The sequence below is a fragment of the Lipotes vexillifer genome, unplaced genomic scaffold, assembly GCF_000442215.2.
Source record: "Lipotes vexillifer unplaced genomic scaffold, Lipotes_vexillifer_v1.1 scaffold1347, whole genome shotgun sequence".
Taxonomy (NCBI): domain Eukaryota; kingdom Metazoa; phylum Chordata; class Mammalia; order Artiodactyla; family Lipotidae; genus Lipotes; species Lipotes vexillifer.
Window position 1 is genome coordinate 539,225 of NW_006796201.1, and position 15,638 is coordinate 554,862.

General features: G+C 56.8%; 1 protein-coding gene across 1 annotated transcript in view; it reads right to left on the minus strand.

Moving 5' to 3' along the window:
• Positions 1-15,025, minus strand: part of KIFC3 (kinesin family member C3) — a 36,316-nt gene extending 21,291 nt beyond the window's left edge. The window contains exons 1-3 of the mRNA XM_007468298.1: positions 14,884-15,025; positions 10,773-10,980; positions 8,044-8,186 (exon numbers count right to left, since the gene is read on the minus strand). Of these exons, the coding sequence (XP_007468360.1) occupies positions 8,044-8,186; positions 10,773-10,938 (309 nt within the window). The 5' untranslated portion in view covers positions 10,939-10,980; positions 14,884-15,025. The remainder of the gene's footprint in view (positions 1-8,043; positions 8,187-10,772; positions 10,981-14,883) is intronic.
• Between the last annotated feature and the right edge of the window lie 613 nt (positions 15,026-15,638).

Consider the following 15,638-nt stretch of genomic DNA (forward strand, 5'->3'; position numbering starts at 1 on the left):
GGCACGTGGTAGAAACCCTCATTCCCTGTGTGTGTACCTGCCTGCAGAGCCCTTGCTACTCTTCCAACTTTCATAAGTGCATGTAACAAACATCTGTCCTCCCCCAGACGGCAGCCTCCGCAGGCCAGGGCGTGCCTGTCCACCTGGGCATCCCCACTGCTCGGCTGGGTGCCCATACATACCAGGCGCCCAGCAGACATCTGAGGCAGAAAGACAGGCGGGCACCGCAGGAGGCAACAGTGATACAAAGCTGGTGTGTCACACCTGCCACGAGGAGCTCCCATTAGTGGGGCAGACAGGCCCAGAGGCAGCAAACAATGGGGTCACTGTACAAGCGGGAGACACAGGGCACTAGGGATGCCCCAAGGAGGCCCACCCAACTCAGCCAAGGACAGATGGTCAGGACAGAGTTCTTGAGGACACACTTGTAAGCTGGAAAAATACTGCATTTTAAAAGTGCATGAAAATAATCTGCTGCCCCTGGAACTGAGAACAAGGCACGGTATTCAGTGATGTTCCCCTGAGTAGAAGCTCCACATGCTGGGAAATCACAGAGAAAGAAGTTGACCCAACCGAAGGCAGGGCTTTCCAGAGAGAGCTCAGGCCCAGGAGCTCAGGCATGGGCTCCAACATGGCGATGGTTTGGAGACAGGGCTGGGGACCTTGGCGAAGTGGGGAGGGTCAGACACAGGCACGAGAGACAGACACGGACAATTAAGAGTGGGGAGCTGAGCCCCAGGAAAGGGGTCTCGGGGCCTAGGTGGTGATGGGAAGGAGGGTGAATTAGCCAGGCATGCGGACGAGGGCTAGGGGTCAGCCCACGGGGACTGTGGCGTCCCCAGCGTCCTCCTGGCTAGCCAACAAAGGAGAAGCCCTAGAACCTTCACTTTCTAGGGCTTCCAGAGATCTTAGAACTCCCTTCTCTCACTTGCACACACGCCAGCCTCTCATTTCCTGCCAGTTTTCCGTGGGGTGACCTCTGCAATGAGTTTGGTCCACCTGGGCTGCCCAAGCCAGGGCACCTTGGAAGATGGAGTGGACTCAGCACCGGCCTCAGGATGGGAACATCCCTGCGCTTTCCTGCTCCACTCATGCCTACACATGCTGCCTGTCACTTCTGGAGAGGTAGGTCCTGGCCCCTGCTAACCACGAGGAATGGGGCGCATGGATGGCCAGCATGGGAGGCCCAGGCCTCTGATTCTCGCCACCTCGCCCTCTTGTGCACGCCCAAGCCAGGAGCGGAGGCCCCACCTGTCCATTATGCTGGTGGTCTGGTGGGTTCCGGGTGCCCTGGGCGATGTCCTCCGACCTGCTCCACAGTGGGCAGCGGCCTCAGCCCGTCCCATCCTCCCCAGGTACCTGATTCTGCAGCTGGGTGGATGTGGCTTGCTGATCACTGTCGCAGACAGCCAGCCTCTCCCGTAGGGCCACCAGCTCCTCCTGTAGCTGGGCTTTCTCCTCCTGCAGCTGGGACATGGCCTCCACCATCCTATGTACCACGGGGGCCGCACCTGGCGGCCCCGACAGGCTCGAGCACCTCCCGCTGCCAAAGAGCCGCCCACCTATGAGCAAAGTAGCCGCCGATCAGCAGGGCAACAGAGGCCCCAGCCTGGCCGAGGAGAGGGGGCCCGTCATGGCAGGGGAGGGGATGCAAGCAGAGGGGACGAGGGAGCCAGGCAAGGGCTGGGGGCAGCAGCAGCATGGGTTAGCCGGGGGCCTCCGGGGCCTGCCTCGGAGGTAAGCCGCTTCAGCAGGCAGCTTCTGGGGAATGGAACTGCCTAGACCAGGACTTAGGAAAGCAGCTTCCACTGATTACTCCCCCAAAGCCTGTGTTCTAGGTCTGATGCGCAATACCCTCTCCATGGCCAGCCTGCATGGACTTGCAGCTGAGAAAGACACAGCTCTAGCAACAGCTGTTCTCTCCTCAGAAAACACTATTCTTGGTGGAACATGATTTCTTTAAACCCCAAACCCTCTCCAGAGTACAGAAGAGAGGCGGGGGCTCCCCAGCCTGCCCCCTGCCTTCCACAGGGAGTGGTTACCCGCACACGGAGAGGGAGCAAGTGGAGGTGTGCGTGTGCAAGGGACAGACAGACCAGGACACGGGGACAGACACAGCACGTGGGCAGGAACACAGCCAGGCACGCTCCCAGATGGACCCCTGCGGGATTGAGCACAGGGACCTCACAGGCACGAGGAAGGGATAAATACAGGGGTGGGTGGCGCCTCAGCCTTCCACCGTCCTGTTACCGAGAGCAGAAGAGACACAGACAGACAGATGGAAGGACAGACACACAGAGTCAAGGCCTGTGACCTGCTAATGGGGCCTGGCATGCTTGTCACAGCTTGCTTTGATGGCCCCAAGAACGGCCCCAGTCTCTGCAGGTGGGGAACTAGCAAGGAGGTGGGGCCGAGGAGAGGCTGGAAGGGCAGGGATCTTCGGGCAGCCCAATCCTGGCCAAAGCCTGAGAGGCAGGGCCAAGTGTCCAAGAGTGAAGCATGAAGAGTGGCATCTGCTGGCCACGAGCCTCCACCCTACCTCAGAGCACCAGGGTGTCTGGGCTCCGCCACGCTGTGTGGGCAGGACTCGGTGGCGGGGGGGATCCCAGACTATGGAAACAAAGCCACCTGCACCTGAAGCCACACATCCCAGCTTCAACCCGCAGGGAGGTGGCAAGTGTGCTCACTGAGACAGCACAGAAGCCAAAACAGCAGCTTGGCTTTTGGACTGGGCTGGAGGAGGGAACGCAGATGGAGCTGATTCCAGGCTGGGCAGGACATCTCAGCACTGGGCCCAGGAGAGGTAGACAGTGAGAAGCCGCTCTCACTCTAAAGGGAGCAGGCCACGCACACACAGACTGCCTTTTCGCTTCCTCCCAACCCTGAGGGACAGCTCCGACTCAAGGCCCTCTGGAAAGCTGGAACAGGGGCCATCACTGGCTGGCTACGAGCCCTGGCCGTGCGGCCTGCATGTGACACGGCATGCATGTCACACACAGCTGGCCAAGCTTCTGCTCTCTGTTCTAGAGAGAGCGAGCTCAGACGGATGCTTCCAGGCCTGCACACGGGGCTGCCATGGGCAGCATGTGACCAGCACAGCCCTCTGCCCTCTGCAGACTGCCGTGGCGTGGCAGGAAATGCTCTTGACTCCAGGTCCAGGAGCTGGCTCTGCCACTTCAGACAAGCATGGGAGGGCCCCTCAGGGGCTTCCTTTGTAAAATGGGGACAATGGTCCTTATCCAGAGGCAACCTTGGGCAAGAGCCTGGAACCCAGGAGGGATGCGCAGGTGTGAGTGAGTGTCACCCAGTAGGACATGGAATGGCCCTTCTTGCCCGGGACACTGCTCATCTCACCCTGAGAGCCCACAGCCAGGGGAGTTCACCTTGACCTGGGCACAGTGCCCGTGTGTCAAGGGAGCCAAGAAGGGCCCAGAGAGCGCTTGCCGGGCAAGAAAAGACCTAGAGGAAGCTAAGGGACAACAGCAGCGGAGGAAGAGGTGAGATCAAAGGGGCAGTTAAGGGCGGGGACTGAGGGACCTTTGCACCCTCATAGTAGGTCAGCTGTCAGTCCGAGTTTTCAGAAGACAGTTTTTTTCTCAGAGACCCTGCCTGGACACGGGCCCTCAAGGACACTCAGGCTCGGGGGTCCCATCCCCGGACCCACTGACAAGAGTCAGTCCTCCGGATTGGCTGGACGATGCCCCCCCTTCCACACCCCGGCCAGAGCCCGACACCGGCCCCCAAATCAGTGCCGGGCCCACGGGTGAAGGCGGCTCTGGATCAGCCTCAGAGAAGGGAGTGGTTCCTTCCACCTCGCAAGTTCAGACACACAAATCAAGCTCTGACAGGACGAGGCAAACGAGAGAAAGGCCAGCTCCTTTCCCCCCCTCGCTCTTGGCCTTCCCCTCGGGCTCCTTGAGGATGCACTCTCCCAGTAACTGCTGGGCTCTGGGTTCTTGCTGGGGAACCCCACAAAGGGGGCGCACAGCCTCTTCCAGAGCCTGTCAGCCTTGCCAGAGAAGAGCAGAGCCACCAGCTCCTCTCTCCCGGCCTCGACGCGGCAGAGCGAAGCCGCGTCCTAGGGCCTCTGGGTCCCTGATGGACCCACGGAGACAAAAGGAGGGGGTCAGGCCTCTCTCTGCAGGAGGTGGCGTCTTTGAGGCTGCCACCTTCACCCTGCTTTTGACAGGCGCTGGGGAAAAGACAAAAAGCGGGGAAATTCAACCCCAGCCCATGCCGGCCAAAGCTGCTTATCACCGGTGGCGCGGCAGCGGCCCTGGGAGGAGGGTGTCCCTGGAGTGGGGATGGGCAGGCTGCAGTCTCTGAGTTCCACGTCCAGGGGGCCACCTCCAGGGGAGGAGGATGGTGTCTGGGACAAGAGCCTCCCCTCCGACACCGGCTTTACCCTGGGCTGGGCCAGGTCAGCGGGCAGACTTCCTTTACCTGTTTTCTCTACATTCATGGTGCCACCAGCTTCTTGGGCCTCCCGGCCCCGCCTGGGGGCCGGCGCCTGCCTCTTCAGGAGTTTCTCTTCTTTCGCCCCCTGACTCTTGCTCTCGCACCCCTTGTCCCGCAGGGCCTGCTGCCAAGACACAACCAGAATCCTCACGTGAAGGGGGGGCGGGGACTGTGGCGGGGAGGGGACCCCCCCCTTGAGCCTGAGGACGGTGCGCTCCCGGAGCTGGTGAGGACCTCAGACCCGGCCAGCCCATCCCTCATGCTGTGGGTGGTGTCAATGAGGCCCGGAGTCTGGAAGAAAACATGCCCAGATCTCACAGCGAGCGGGGGGTAGTGCGTTCTCCTGGCCCCCATCAGCAGCCAGCCCTCTGTACCAGCAAACAAGGTTCCTGGGTACTTAGAAACCCTCAGGTGAAGCTCACTCAGCTGACCTGTGAGCCCCGAGTCACCACTACAGTGGTCTGATCGCTTCAGGTGCACCGTCCCAACACCCACAGGCTTGTCCAGCCCCACAGGCACACGGCAGTCTCAGGGCAATGCCCGCTGCTCCCCGCCATGATGTCAGCTGCCCTCACCTTCAGACGGCACCAGCCTGGGACTGCCAAGGAGGGGGCACGCGGGTCCATATGGGCAGGGAAAGGCCGTGGCCCAACCCCCGGCATGGCTATCCGGGACCGCAGGACCCTGTCTCTAGGTCAAGGAGGAACCCAGGCAAAGAAGGCTGAGGTAGAACAGACCAGTGAACTGGTGGGAGACGGAGGGGAGAGGCAGAAAGAGTCTTTCACGCAGAGAAAACCACCTGCAACTCACACAGAAAGACGTCCGAGGCAAGCAGCAGAGCCACACGTAAAGTGCGATTCCATTTAAGGATAATGGAAATAAAAGAGGCCTCCAAAAAAAAAATCTGGGGAAATATACACTGGTTTCCTCTGAGAGGTCGGATGATGGTGCAGGGGCTAAGAGGAGAAATATGCAGCATTTAAACTTTGGGGGAAAATCAAAAGAAACTTAACCGAGAGAGAGTGGGAAGAAAGGAAAGCCTTCACATTTCATTTTGAATCTTTTTGGCATTTGCATCTTTAACCTTGTAAGCATCTATGGTGTTCTGCTTTGTTATCTTTGATAACAGAAGTTATCTGGCAAGGCAGATTACAGACACTTTTGGGCGTGTCTTTGTGCCCACCTTATTCAAAACAAAAAGACAAATGCTATGTTGAAAAAATGTTCAGAGCCTGGGGTCAGAAAGGCCTGGGTGTGAAGCCTGGCTCAGGTGAGCTGTGTGACTGTGGGCAAGTTACTTACCTTCCCTGGAGTTTCATTTCCTCATTCTTAAAACAGCAACTCTACTTTCTGCTTGAGAAGGGAGGGTGGTGAGCAGTCTCTCGTATTTAGGAAAATTCCCGCGACTTAATTTTGTCCCCACCCTGTGACCAACTGCCACACCAGCACGAGCAGCCTTGTCACTGGTGGCGGCAACGGAGGCAGCTGGAAGTTTCCATTTGCCGCCCAGAGCAAAGGTTACACTATTTCTGGCCTGTTGGCCAAGCCACAGGATGGGCAGACAGGCCCCCGGGGGGTTGGGAATTTCTGCAGCCTCCGAAGGGAGCGACTCAGGTTGTAACTGCTTGAGAAGCTGGCAGGGGACCCACTGGGTCCCCTCACTGTGTCTGGGTCCCTCCTTGGGCCCCACATCCGCCGCCCACCTTGAAGCCCCTGTAAACTGAATGAAGCTTCAACGGCCCAGGACACAACTGTGGAAACTGGTTGCTGGTGGGAGCTTCTTAGATCCTCAGCAGACCTGCTGACCCCAGGACTCAGCGGCAACCACAACCCAACACCCCATAATCAAAGTTCAAGAACAGAGCCTCCGCCCAACTCAAGGCTGCTGGTTTCTGACCACCTCCCGATTTAACTACCAATGGCTCAAGTCATAAAAAATGGTTTCTTTAACATAAAAACAGTTTCTTTAACTGTCCCTGCAACATGCTTTTCTCGCAGACCTTATAGATAAAAGAAGGACCATTCGGTTCCATTTTCAGATGAACCACATAAGAAGGGCTGACAAAAACCCAGAAGCCCAAGATTGTCCCTGAAGCAACAAACAAGGGGTCCATGTTCAGACCCGGCTTGGGGCCACACGAGGGAGGACAAACACAAAGGGCACATATTTCCCACAGCCCCTCCTGCCCTCCATCTGCATGTGTCCCTTCAAGGTGGCCCCCTCATGCACAATCTTTCTTGTGGGGAGGGGCCTTGGCAACACCCCCAGATAACTCTGGTCCTTCATCCTCGGCCACTATGTCAATGTTTGCGCATACATTTGTGATCATCTGATTACTCCTGGCCTCTCTGCTAGACTGCTGGGTCTATTTCTCTTCTTTGCTGTGTGCTGGCACCTAACACAGAGTAGGCACTTCATAAATATCTGTTAACAAATGCATCCATTTAAAAATTACAGAGCCTGTGCTATCCTGAAATTGCTCAAGCTACAGCTGCATGAATAGGTATCTGTTTAAGGATCTCTTTGCAATCAGAAACAATAGAGAGGATCAGTTAGATAAACCTTGAAGCAGAATATTATGCAGCAGTTTAAAAGAATGAGATAGTTCTCTATATATTGACAGAGGCGTGAAGAAATAACCAAGGCTTACTGTCGAGGGAAAGATCTAGTCACACAACAGAAGGTAAAAATAAAGAATAAAAATTGTATAAATCCAACGAAGCGGTTGTACAGGAAAGATAAACACCAAACTCTTAACAGTGGATTTCTCAAAGATACAGGATGACAGGAGACGTTCAATTTCTAGATATTAGATTCCTGCCACGTGTGAATTCTTTACACCATGTGTTATAAAGCTCATCATGTTCAGATCCCAACTTGCTGTGTGACCACTAGCAAGTTACTTGACTTCTCTGAGCCTCCCTTACTTCATCCATAAAACTCATATAAAACAGTAACCGTGTCTTGGACTGATGTGAGACATACAATACATGCCACAAAGCCTGGTACAAAGTCAGTGTTCAATGAAGAGTAGCTATTATTATTGCTATCATGATGTATTAATTCTACAACCAAATACTACACACATTTATGTAAAGTTTGTCTTTTGAAAGTCACATGATAACTGACTTGCAGTGATAACTGCAAGAGAAAAGAACCCAAGTTTTGGCAAAGTCCTGTCTAGCTTTAGGTTCTCACTTTAAACGAGGAAATGTAAATAAGTATTGCCCCATGGACTCATATGCCCCAGTGGGAATAAACAGCTCCCCTAAAAACCTGCCCATCTTCCTAACAGCTCCTCACTGAAGACCCCACAGTTCCCACTTTAACACTTCAGCCAGGGCATGGCTGAAAAGCTGTCGTCTCCTGTGAGATTTCCCCCAAGCTAACCTAATAAGCAAATTGCCCCATTCAGGCAGGCTCAGGGTGGATGTGCCATGAGGAGCTTGGCAAGAGGCAGAAGGCAGGCCCCCAGCTCTCCCTCCCTGCTTCCCTCCCCGGAGAAGGAAGCTGTTGGAGCTCAGAGGGCCACGGCACACTGGCCCAGCTCGAGCCCTGGCATTTCTGACCGCCCCAGGGCTCACCTGCAGGGTCAGGTAGAGCCTGTGAGGGCTCCCGGGGCTCGCCCAGTCCACGCTGAGGGCTCGGCACTGAGCCAGGGCCGGGCGAGCTGCACTTCGGGTGCTGGAGTCCTCGTCGCCGCCAGCCGGGCTGTCTCTTCCACGCCCTGTCCCAGGACAGAGGAGACAGGTGAGATGCTTGACGCTGGCTGGAGACTGCTGGCCGGGGACCACTGGCCGGGGCCGCGGCTGAGCTCCCCTTTCACACACTCCAGGCAGCCCAGGTGCTGCCAGGAGGGACTCACACGCCCTCACATGCCTGCCCTACACAGAAGGAAGGCCTGGCACTCGGCGGGGGCTGCACTCCTTCCTAACCACAAGCCGCCCTGGGATCCTCTGCGGGAAGTCACCCAAGACCCCGCGGGAGGTGGCGGGCTCCCCTCCCTCCACGGTGGCGTTAGGGCTGGCACCTGCCCATGAACACCCTCTACAGACAGCAGCAGAAGGAAGCTGATGCCACCCTGGCTGCGCTAATCTTCACAGGAGCTGCACCCTGGGGCCGCGGCCTCATTACCGAGGCTGCCTCTAGGTGGCAATTTCTCCCCTGCCTTCATAAAGACCAACCCCACGCTGGGTGGCGTGGTCCCTGCAGCCTCCAAAAACACACTCAGTACCAGTTAAGGCACATCCTCTCGAGCCTCTGACACACCGCCTCCCTCACTGGGTGGGGGGAGAGGGCTGCAGCAGTGACACCCCATTCACCCCTCCCTTGACCCACCGCCACAGCCTGTGGGACCAGACGGGGCGGGAGAGGGGATTCGCCTCACTGGGCAAGCCGCAGAGCTCCCACCCTGGGGGGCAATCACATCCTGAATGCCAGCACTGGGCCAAGTGCTTTCCAGGCCTTATTGCCCTTCTTGATCCTCAGTTTCCTTCTCAATACAATGGGCATAAGGAACCAAGCTCAGTCCTGTGATGAGGATTAAACGGGGCGACACATGTAAAGTGCTCACACAGAAGGTAGCCAGCAATGCAGGCCATCAGCTCCTCACAACAATGCTGAGGTAGGAACTGGAGACCCAGAAGGGTTAATAATGTGCCCAGGGTCACCCAGAGCCAGTATTCCAGTCCCATGTGCTACCCCACCCTCTGCTTGCCTACCCTTCTCAAGGCAGCAATAAGAGGGGGGTGGGGGTAGAGAGGCCCAGGGACGTCCACACTGGCTGAGGCTCTACCCAGTGGCATGCACCACGCTTAGCATTTCACACACACGATTTCACTGGACCTTTGTCTTAAGTTTTAAAAGTAGATAAAAGTCTGTATGGTCATATAATCCTCATAATACTAATTTAAGAGACCAACACACACACACACACATAAGACTAGAAGGAACTATATAAAATGTTTAGTGACAGGCTTATAGGTGATTCTTATTTTCCTTCTTATACTTTTCTGTGTTTTTGTTTTGTTTTTGTTTTTTAGTTTTCCAAGAGAACATGTTTTTGTTTTTTTTCAATTCTTGCTTTCTTTCTTTTTTTTTTCTTTTTCTTTCTTTTTTTTTTTTAAACCAGAAAAGCAATACTGTTCATTCATCTTTAATCCTTTGGACAACCTTGTTGGGTAGAGACCGTCTTCAGCCCCTTCCAGACAACTGGGGCTACCTGATCCAAAAGCCCAACCTTTCCCCGGCGGCCTCCAGGGTCACCCCCAGCCTCACTGTCCCCTGCAGAGAGACTTTGGAGGGCAGCACTCTGGCTGCTACCTATGGCACAAGTATGATGAGAGAGAGGGAACTGGAGTTTGCTATGTGCCCTCTCTGGGCCTCAGTTTTCCCTTCTGTACATAGAGGGGGGCTTGGACCCGATGTCCTGGAGGGGCTCTGCCAGCTCAGACAGGCTGGCAATCTACAGCCCTCTCCCCGTAGGTCAGAAGCAGTCAGACAGCAAACCCCTGAAGGCATCTTGTCTGAAGATTCCCCCCCCCACCGTCCCCACATTTACAGGACAACCTACCCAAGCCAAGGCTGGCAGATAGTCACGGGGCAGCTCCCTGGTCCTGACAATCTAGCTCCCACCGGGAATCAGAGAAGCTGCCCACTTCTTGACGCTGGAGGCACCAGGGGACATGACCCAGAAAGGAGAGCTGCTGTTGACAGCTCCCCCAGGGGCACAGCGGGGGCCCAGACTCGGGGACTCCCTCACTGCCCACCTGCTGTCGGGGCCACCTTGGATGGCACCTAAAAGGAGCGCATGGCACCCACTCCCTGCCAGGCCACGCTCCGGAGCAGCCTCCGTCCACTCCTCGCCATCCGCGGGCGAGCCCTGGCGGAATCAAGTGTCAGATCCGCGCAGGGCACCGGGCAGCTGTTCACCTACCTTGTTTACCGGCCGCGGGCAGAAACCGGAGCGAGACCACGAGCGCTCCGCCGCCAAGGACAGGCGGATCGCAGAGCCACAGCCACCTGGCCGGACCAGGGAGCAGCGCGTGGCTGTCCGCGGCGTTCTCCCCCTGCGCTACAGACTGCGTTAACGTTTAACTCGGCGTCCCCGGCTTCTCTTTACAGACCGGCGCGGGGCAGGAGCGCCCAGCGAAATTGACGCCCTGACTCCACGCCCGGCTCGCGGGCTGCCGGTACCCTGTAATTACCTGACAGCTCTGACTGAGCCTAGGAACTTGCCAGAAACCCCGATCTCATCGCTGGTATCTGGAGGAAGGAAAGGAAATAAAGAGGCATTTTAAAAATGCGGACTCACCAGTTCTCAACCTCCCCGGGCCGGTGTGTGGGAAAGGGCGGGCGGCCGGGCTGGCTGGGGCGGGGCGAGCCATCCCCGGCTCGGGCTCCCCGGCCCGGCCCCCTCGCCACAGGCCGCGCAGCGAGGGCGTGGCTCCCAGGTTCCACGTCCTGCGAGACGGGACCATGGCCCGGCGGGGCTCAGCAGCCTCCTCCGGGCGTCGGGCAGCCTGAGGAGAGAGCAAGAAAGCGAGATTGAAGCCCGCTAGCCGGCACCCTCCGCCCCCATCCCAAGCTGATCGGAGCCCACCATCTGGAAGGGTCTGCTGAACTGGGTCACCTGTAAACCAGAGCCCCAACTCGAATGTCCCCCAAGGAGCCCCTGGGCTCACGGGCTGAAACAGAGCCTATCACCATTTCAGGGTACTAGTTAAGGAGAAGGGAGGCTCAGAAGTGGGCAGGGAGCCCATCAGGTGTGTCTGCAGCGCAATGTGGAGACCCCACATCTCAGCCCCTCCACTCGGAGCCTGGCAGCATAAAGACAGGTCACAGCCCCACACGGAGGAAGCACCAGTCAACAGTGTCTCCATGAATCTATTCAGAAGGGGCCTTGACTGTGGCTGTGACGTCAGGCTTACATATAGCAAATTCTCTTAAAATCAGCTCATTCTTGTATTCAACTAGCCTTCACACTGTACCTACAACTGGCAGACACCGAGCTAGGATTTGAAATACAAAGATTCATTCATTCCTCATTTAATAATTATTTACCCAGTACCTGCTCTGTGCCAGGCACCTGCCAGGGGTCCTCTTTGATCAGGAGAGACATGGCCTCAAAGCTCCCTGTCAGGAGGGAGGTAAACACTTCAACAAACCTCCACAATCAGAACAGGATGCAGGGAGGCACCAGGTGGTATGGAGAATGGGGGTGGGTGTGGGGAACGCTGGTCTGGGTAGAAAGCCCCATGGGGCCCTTATGAACAGAGCAAATGAACAGAACAGACTTCTTTTACTGCACAAGTCTTTATTGAGTACCTATTGTGTGCAAAGCAGCTCTGAGGGCATTTAAGGTGACACCAAGCTGTGGTCCCGGACTCAGACAACAAGTAATGCCATTTACAGAAGAAGCCAAGTCAGCTCAAGGGGGCAATGTGGAGTTTGCTTTTGGTTTTAAAATGGAGTTGGAGGCACCCAAGGACTTCCTAATGGTGCCACCTGGGCTGTAGGCCACTTTCCCTAACCCTCACTGCACTGACCGCTCTCTAGCAGGCAATAAAGATATCTGTTTGAACAGCGTCCATCTCCCCTGACCCTCTATGGCTTCCCAGGGCGGGTCCCACAGCACCCAGCCTAGAGCGAAGCTACATCCACACCAAACACCTGGTGATGGCTTTTGGGTGAATGCCCGGAAATGAATGCACACAAAAGCTCAGACTTAAGCTTGGAAGAGAGCAGGGCTGGAGATGGAGACACAGAACCAGGAGGCTGACGGGGGTCACTGTGGCACAGGTGAGAATGCAATCACCAAAGGTGGTGCAAGATGAGAGGCAACCAAGAAGGATGGAGCTCACTCCAAGTGGGAAGAAAAGCTGGAGAAGGAAGGTCAGAGGTGGCAGGAGCACCAGGCAGGTGCAGAGTCCTCCGAGGTGACCGGAGAGTGAGTGGGAAGGAGAGGATGGTCAGTTCCCAGGGAACCATGCCACGGAGAGGTCAAACTGGAAGAAAGGTCAGTGGAGCAGGGCAGAGGGCAGATGTGGGAAGGCCCAAGGGGGATGGGGGCTAGAGGAAGCTGCCACTTCCTTCACTTTGGAGAAGCTGGCTAGGATGGGAAGGAGGATGTGGTATTTAGCATAGGAGAGATTTGCACATGCTGGGTCAACAGAGGGACAGGAATGACTGAAGCATCGAGAGGCAAGAGAAGAGTGCAAGGATGGGTGGCCTGAGCATCTGATGACCGATGTTCGCAGAGCTGAGCCCTGGAAGAATGCCAGGCTCCTGACTAGGATGTCATGGTCGCTGCCTTCCTGGACTAAGGAAGACAACTTGGAGGAGGAAGGAGGCTCCTGGGTGCAGTCTTCCTGGGAGGGTGCAGGACTGCTGGCCAAAGGGCGGGGTGGAGGCTAATCCAATATGTGGGCAGCTCTGCTGAGGAAATGGAGATGGAGCAGTGTGGAATGGAAGGAACCAGGAGAAACCAGATGTCCCCTTCTCCAGGCTGCTCGGCACGGAGCTGGGCGCACAAGCAACCCTGAGGCTCAGCCGCCCAAGAGATGAGGAGGGAGTGAGACAGGCTCCACCTGCATGCCAAGCCACTGGGAAGGTGAGATGGCGGAGGACACTGAAGGTCGATGTCACAGTTGAGGGAGAAGACTTTTAAAGGGGATCAACTAAGTCTGAGGGGGGCAGGGACAGAAGGAGACAATATTTCGTTGGAAGGAAGGGAAGTTGGGAGGCAGTCAGGAAGATATCAGGAAGAAAGAGGAAGGGTGTGCGCAAGATCCTGAAAAGGAAAAAGCAGCTGAATTTAGCAGCCTGAGGAGTGTGAAGGTCAAAAGTATCAAGGACTTTCAAACAGCCCAAGGCTGGAGACTCAAAAACCTAGGTCATGGGGCGAGGTGATGGGGGCATACGAGTAGAGTGGTTATGACCGAAAGCTGCTTCAGAACCCGGCTGTGCCACTTACTAGATGTGTGACCCTGGGAGAATTACTTTGTCTCTGTGCCTCAGTATCTCCATCTGTGAAATGGGCAGAACTCTACCTTATAGGGTTGGTGTAAAGTTTAGACAATACATATATACAATGTTCAGAACAATACTGGCATATACAAAGAATACCCAAATTTTATTTTTTCAGTGTCCTGTAACCAGTGGTGGGTGGATGCAGAGGGCTGGCTGCAGGAGAGCCAGCACCTGCCTCTCTGGGTTTAGGCCAGGGTGGTAGAGCTACAGACCCCTTGCCCCAGACCAGGGATATTGCAATGACTGGGGGACACACTTGACAACTGCCCAGAGACTGCTGCCCAGGAGGCTTGGTCTCCCTGGGAGAGCGGGCAGAACGTCAAGGAGGTTGAACAGGGGCTGGACCTCCCCTCTGCACAGTCACACGTCCTGGGTTTTGCAGGTCAACCCAGATTTCAAAATCTCTGCTCCCCGGTGTCCATAAGGACAGCAGAACTCATGACCCTGTGTCCCTAAAATCCAGTCACTGCAAATACAGGGCCCCATTCTGAGACTGCATTCCTTGCAAATGACTCTCTGGCCAAGGAGAGGGTTACTTTTATCAAGGGCATGGGGAACAGCCTGGGCCAGCATACATACTCACTCAGCCTCAGGCAGACAGAAAGCCAGAGAAGATGAAAGGCCAGGGGTGGCCACGACCCCAAACCTTGAGACAGATGTGTGTATTGGGGGCGGGTTGGGGTGTCGGAGGTGCAAATGGTACCAATTTATATGCAGCTTCCTCTTTAAAATCTGCCAGGACCAGGCCCTTCACTGCGCCAGAGTTCTGCTCTAACTCACAACAGGGGGTTGAAGGAGGTGGCTTCTGGCTCGCCCTTCCTGCTGGGCCCGCTCCCCCCACCCCGGCCCCCCCGGGCCCCCCCTCCGCCAACCGCCCCAGGCTACCGCTGTCAAAGGCTCAATTTCGCCCACTGCCCAGGACGGCACCGGCCCAGGCCCTCCTTCCTAACCTGGGGCTGGCCCACCCCATCCCGGCCCTGCGAAGGGGAAAGTGAACTGCCCAGGGGACCGACGGGGTGGCAGGGCCCGAAACTGCAGCCTCCAGGGGAGCCCTGCGGACGCAGGGACCTCTGCCAGGGGAGGGGGCGGCGCTGACGGGCACGCGGTTCCCCGACAGTGTCGGGCTTTCCCGGGCCACTGAAATCGGAAAGGGGGTCCCGAGGCTGCTTGGATTCCAGGGGACATGCCGCCCCAATGCCCTGCTCGGCTCAGGCTGGACGGCGCAGGGGGGTGGGGGGCGGGATAGCGCAGGGCCGGGTCTCCGGGGCCCGGTCCTCCCTGCACCCCCCCAACGGGGCCAGGCAGGGGGATCCAGGACGCGGCACCCCGAACGACAGGCCGGGCGGAACCCGAGCGCCCAGCCCGTCCTCAGCCCGCCCGAGCCCCGGACTCACCGGCCTGGTGGAGGTAGGATCCCTGCGTCGCCGCAGCGCCCGGGGCTCGGCCCGGCCCTCCAGCGGGAGGCAGCTCCACGCCGCCGCCTCCTCGGCCCGCCCCGCTCCCGCCCCTCTCTGGCCCCTCCCGCACACTTTCCACAGGAAATGATTAACTCCGGGCCCCGCGGCGCGTTCCCATAGCAACCGGCTCAGACCCAGGTGGGGGGTGGTGGCGCGCGCGCGCGCGCACGCACAAACTCACACTCGTACGTGGGGCCGCCCACTCTGCTCAGACCTTCCCGTTGAGTGTCCCCACGCCCCGCAGACGCCCGTGCACACGTGCGCTCTCACCCCTGGCGCACACGCACCTTCTATGTGCTCACATACATACACAGTATACGTGGCTCTCACGTATGTTTGCACACATGCTCTAGTGAGTCCACATGAACACATTCACAGTTCTCACACACATCCCCGCGCTTTTGCACTTAAACTTACACTTTCGTTCTCACCCCCTCAAACCCTAGTACTACAAAACTTTCGCACACAGTAGTTACTACTCACAGGCATACTTACAAGTGCTCCCTGGCTACCCTTCACACACTCTCACAACCTCTAGTACACGTCTTCTTGACCTTCTAGCGTGCACACTACACACACGCTCTTACACAATCTAGCTGGTACGTGTGCACACTTGCACATTCTCACTTTCCACGTGCACTCACATTCCTGTACGGTGCTCAGACTTAACCCCATGCTTTCCCACAAATGCT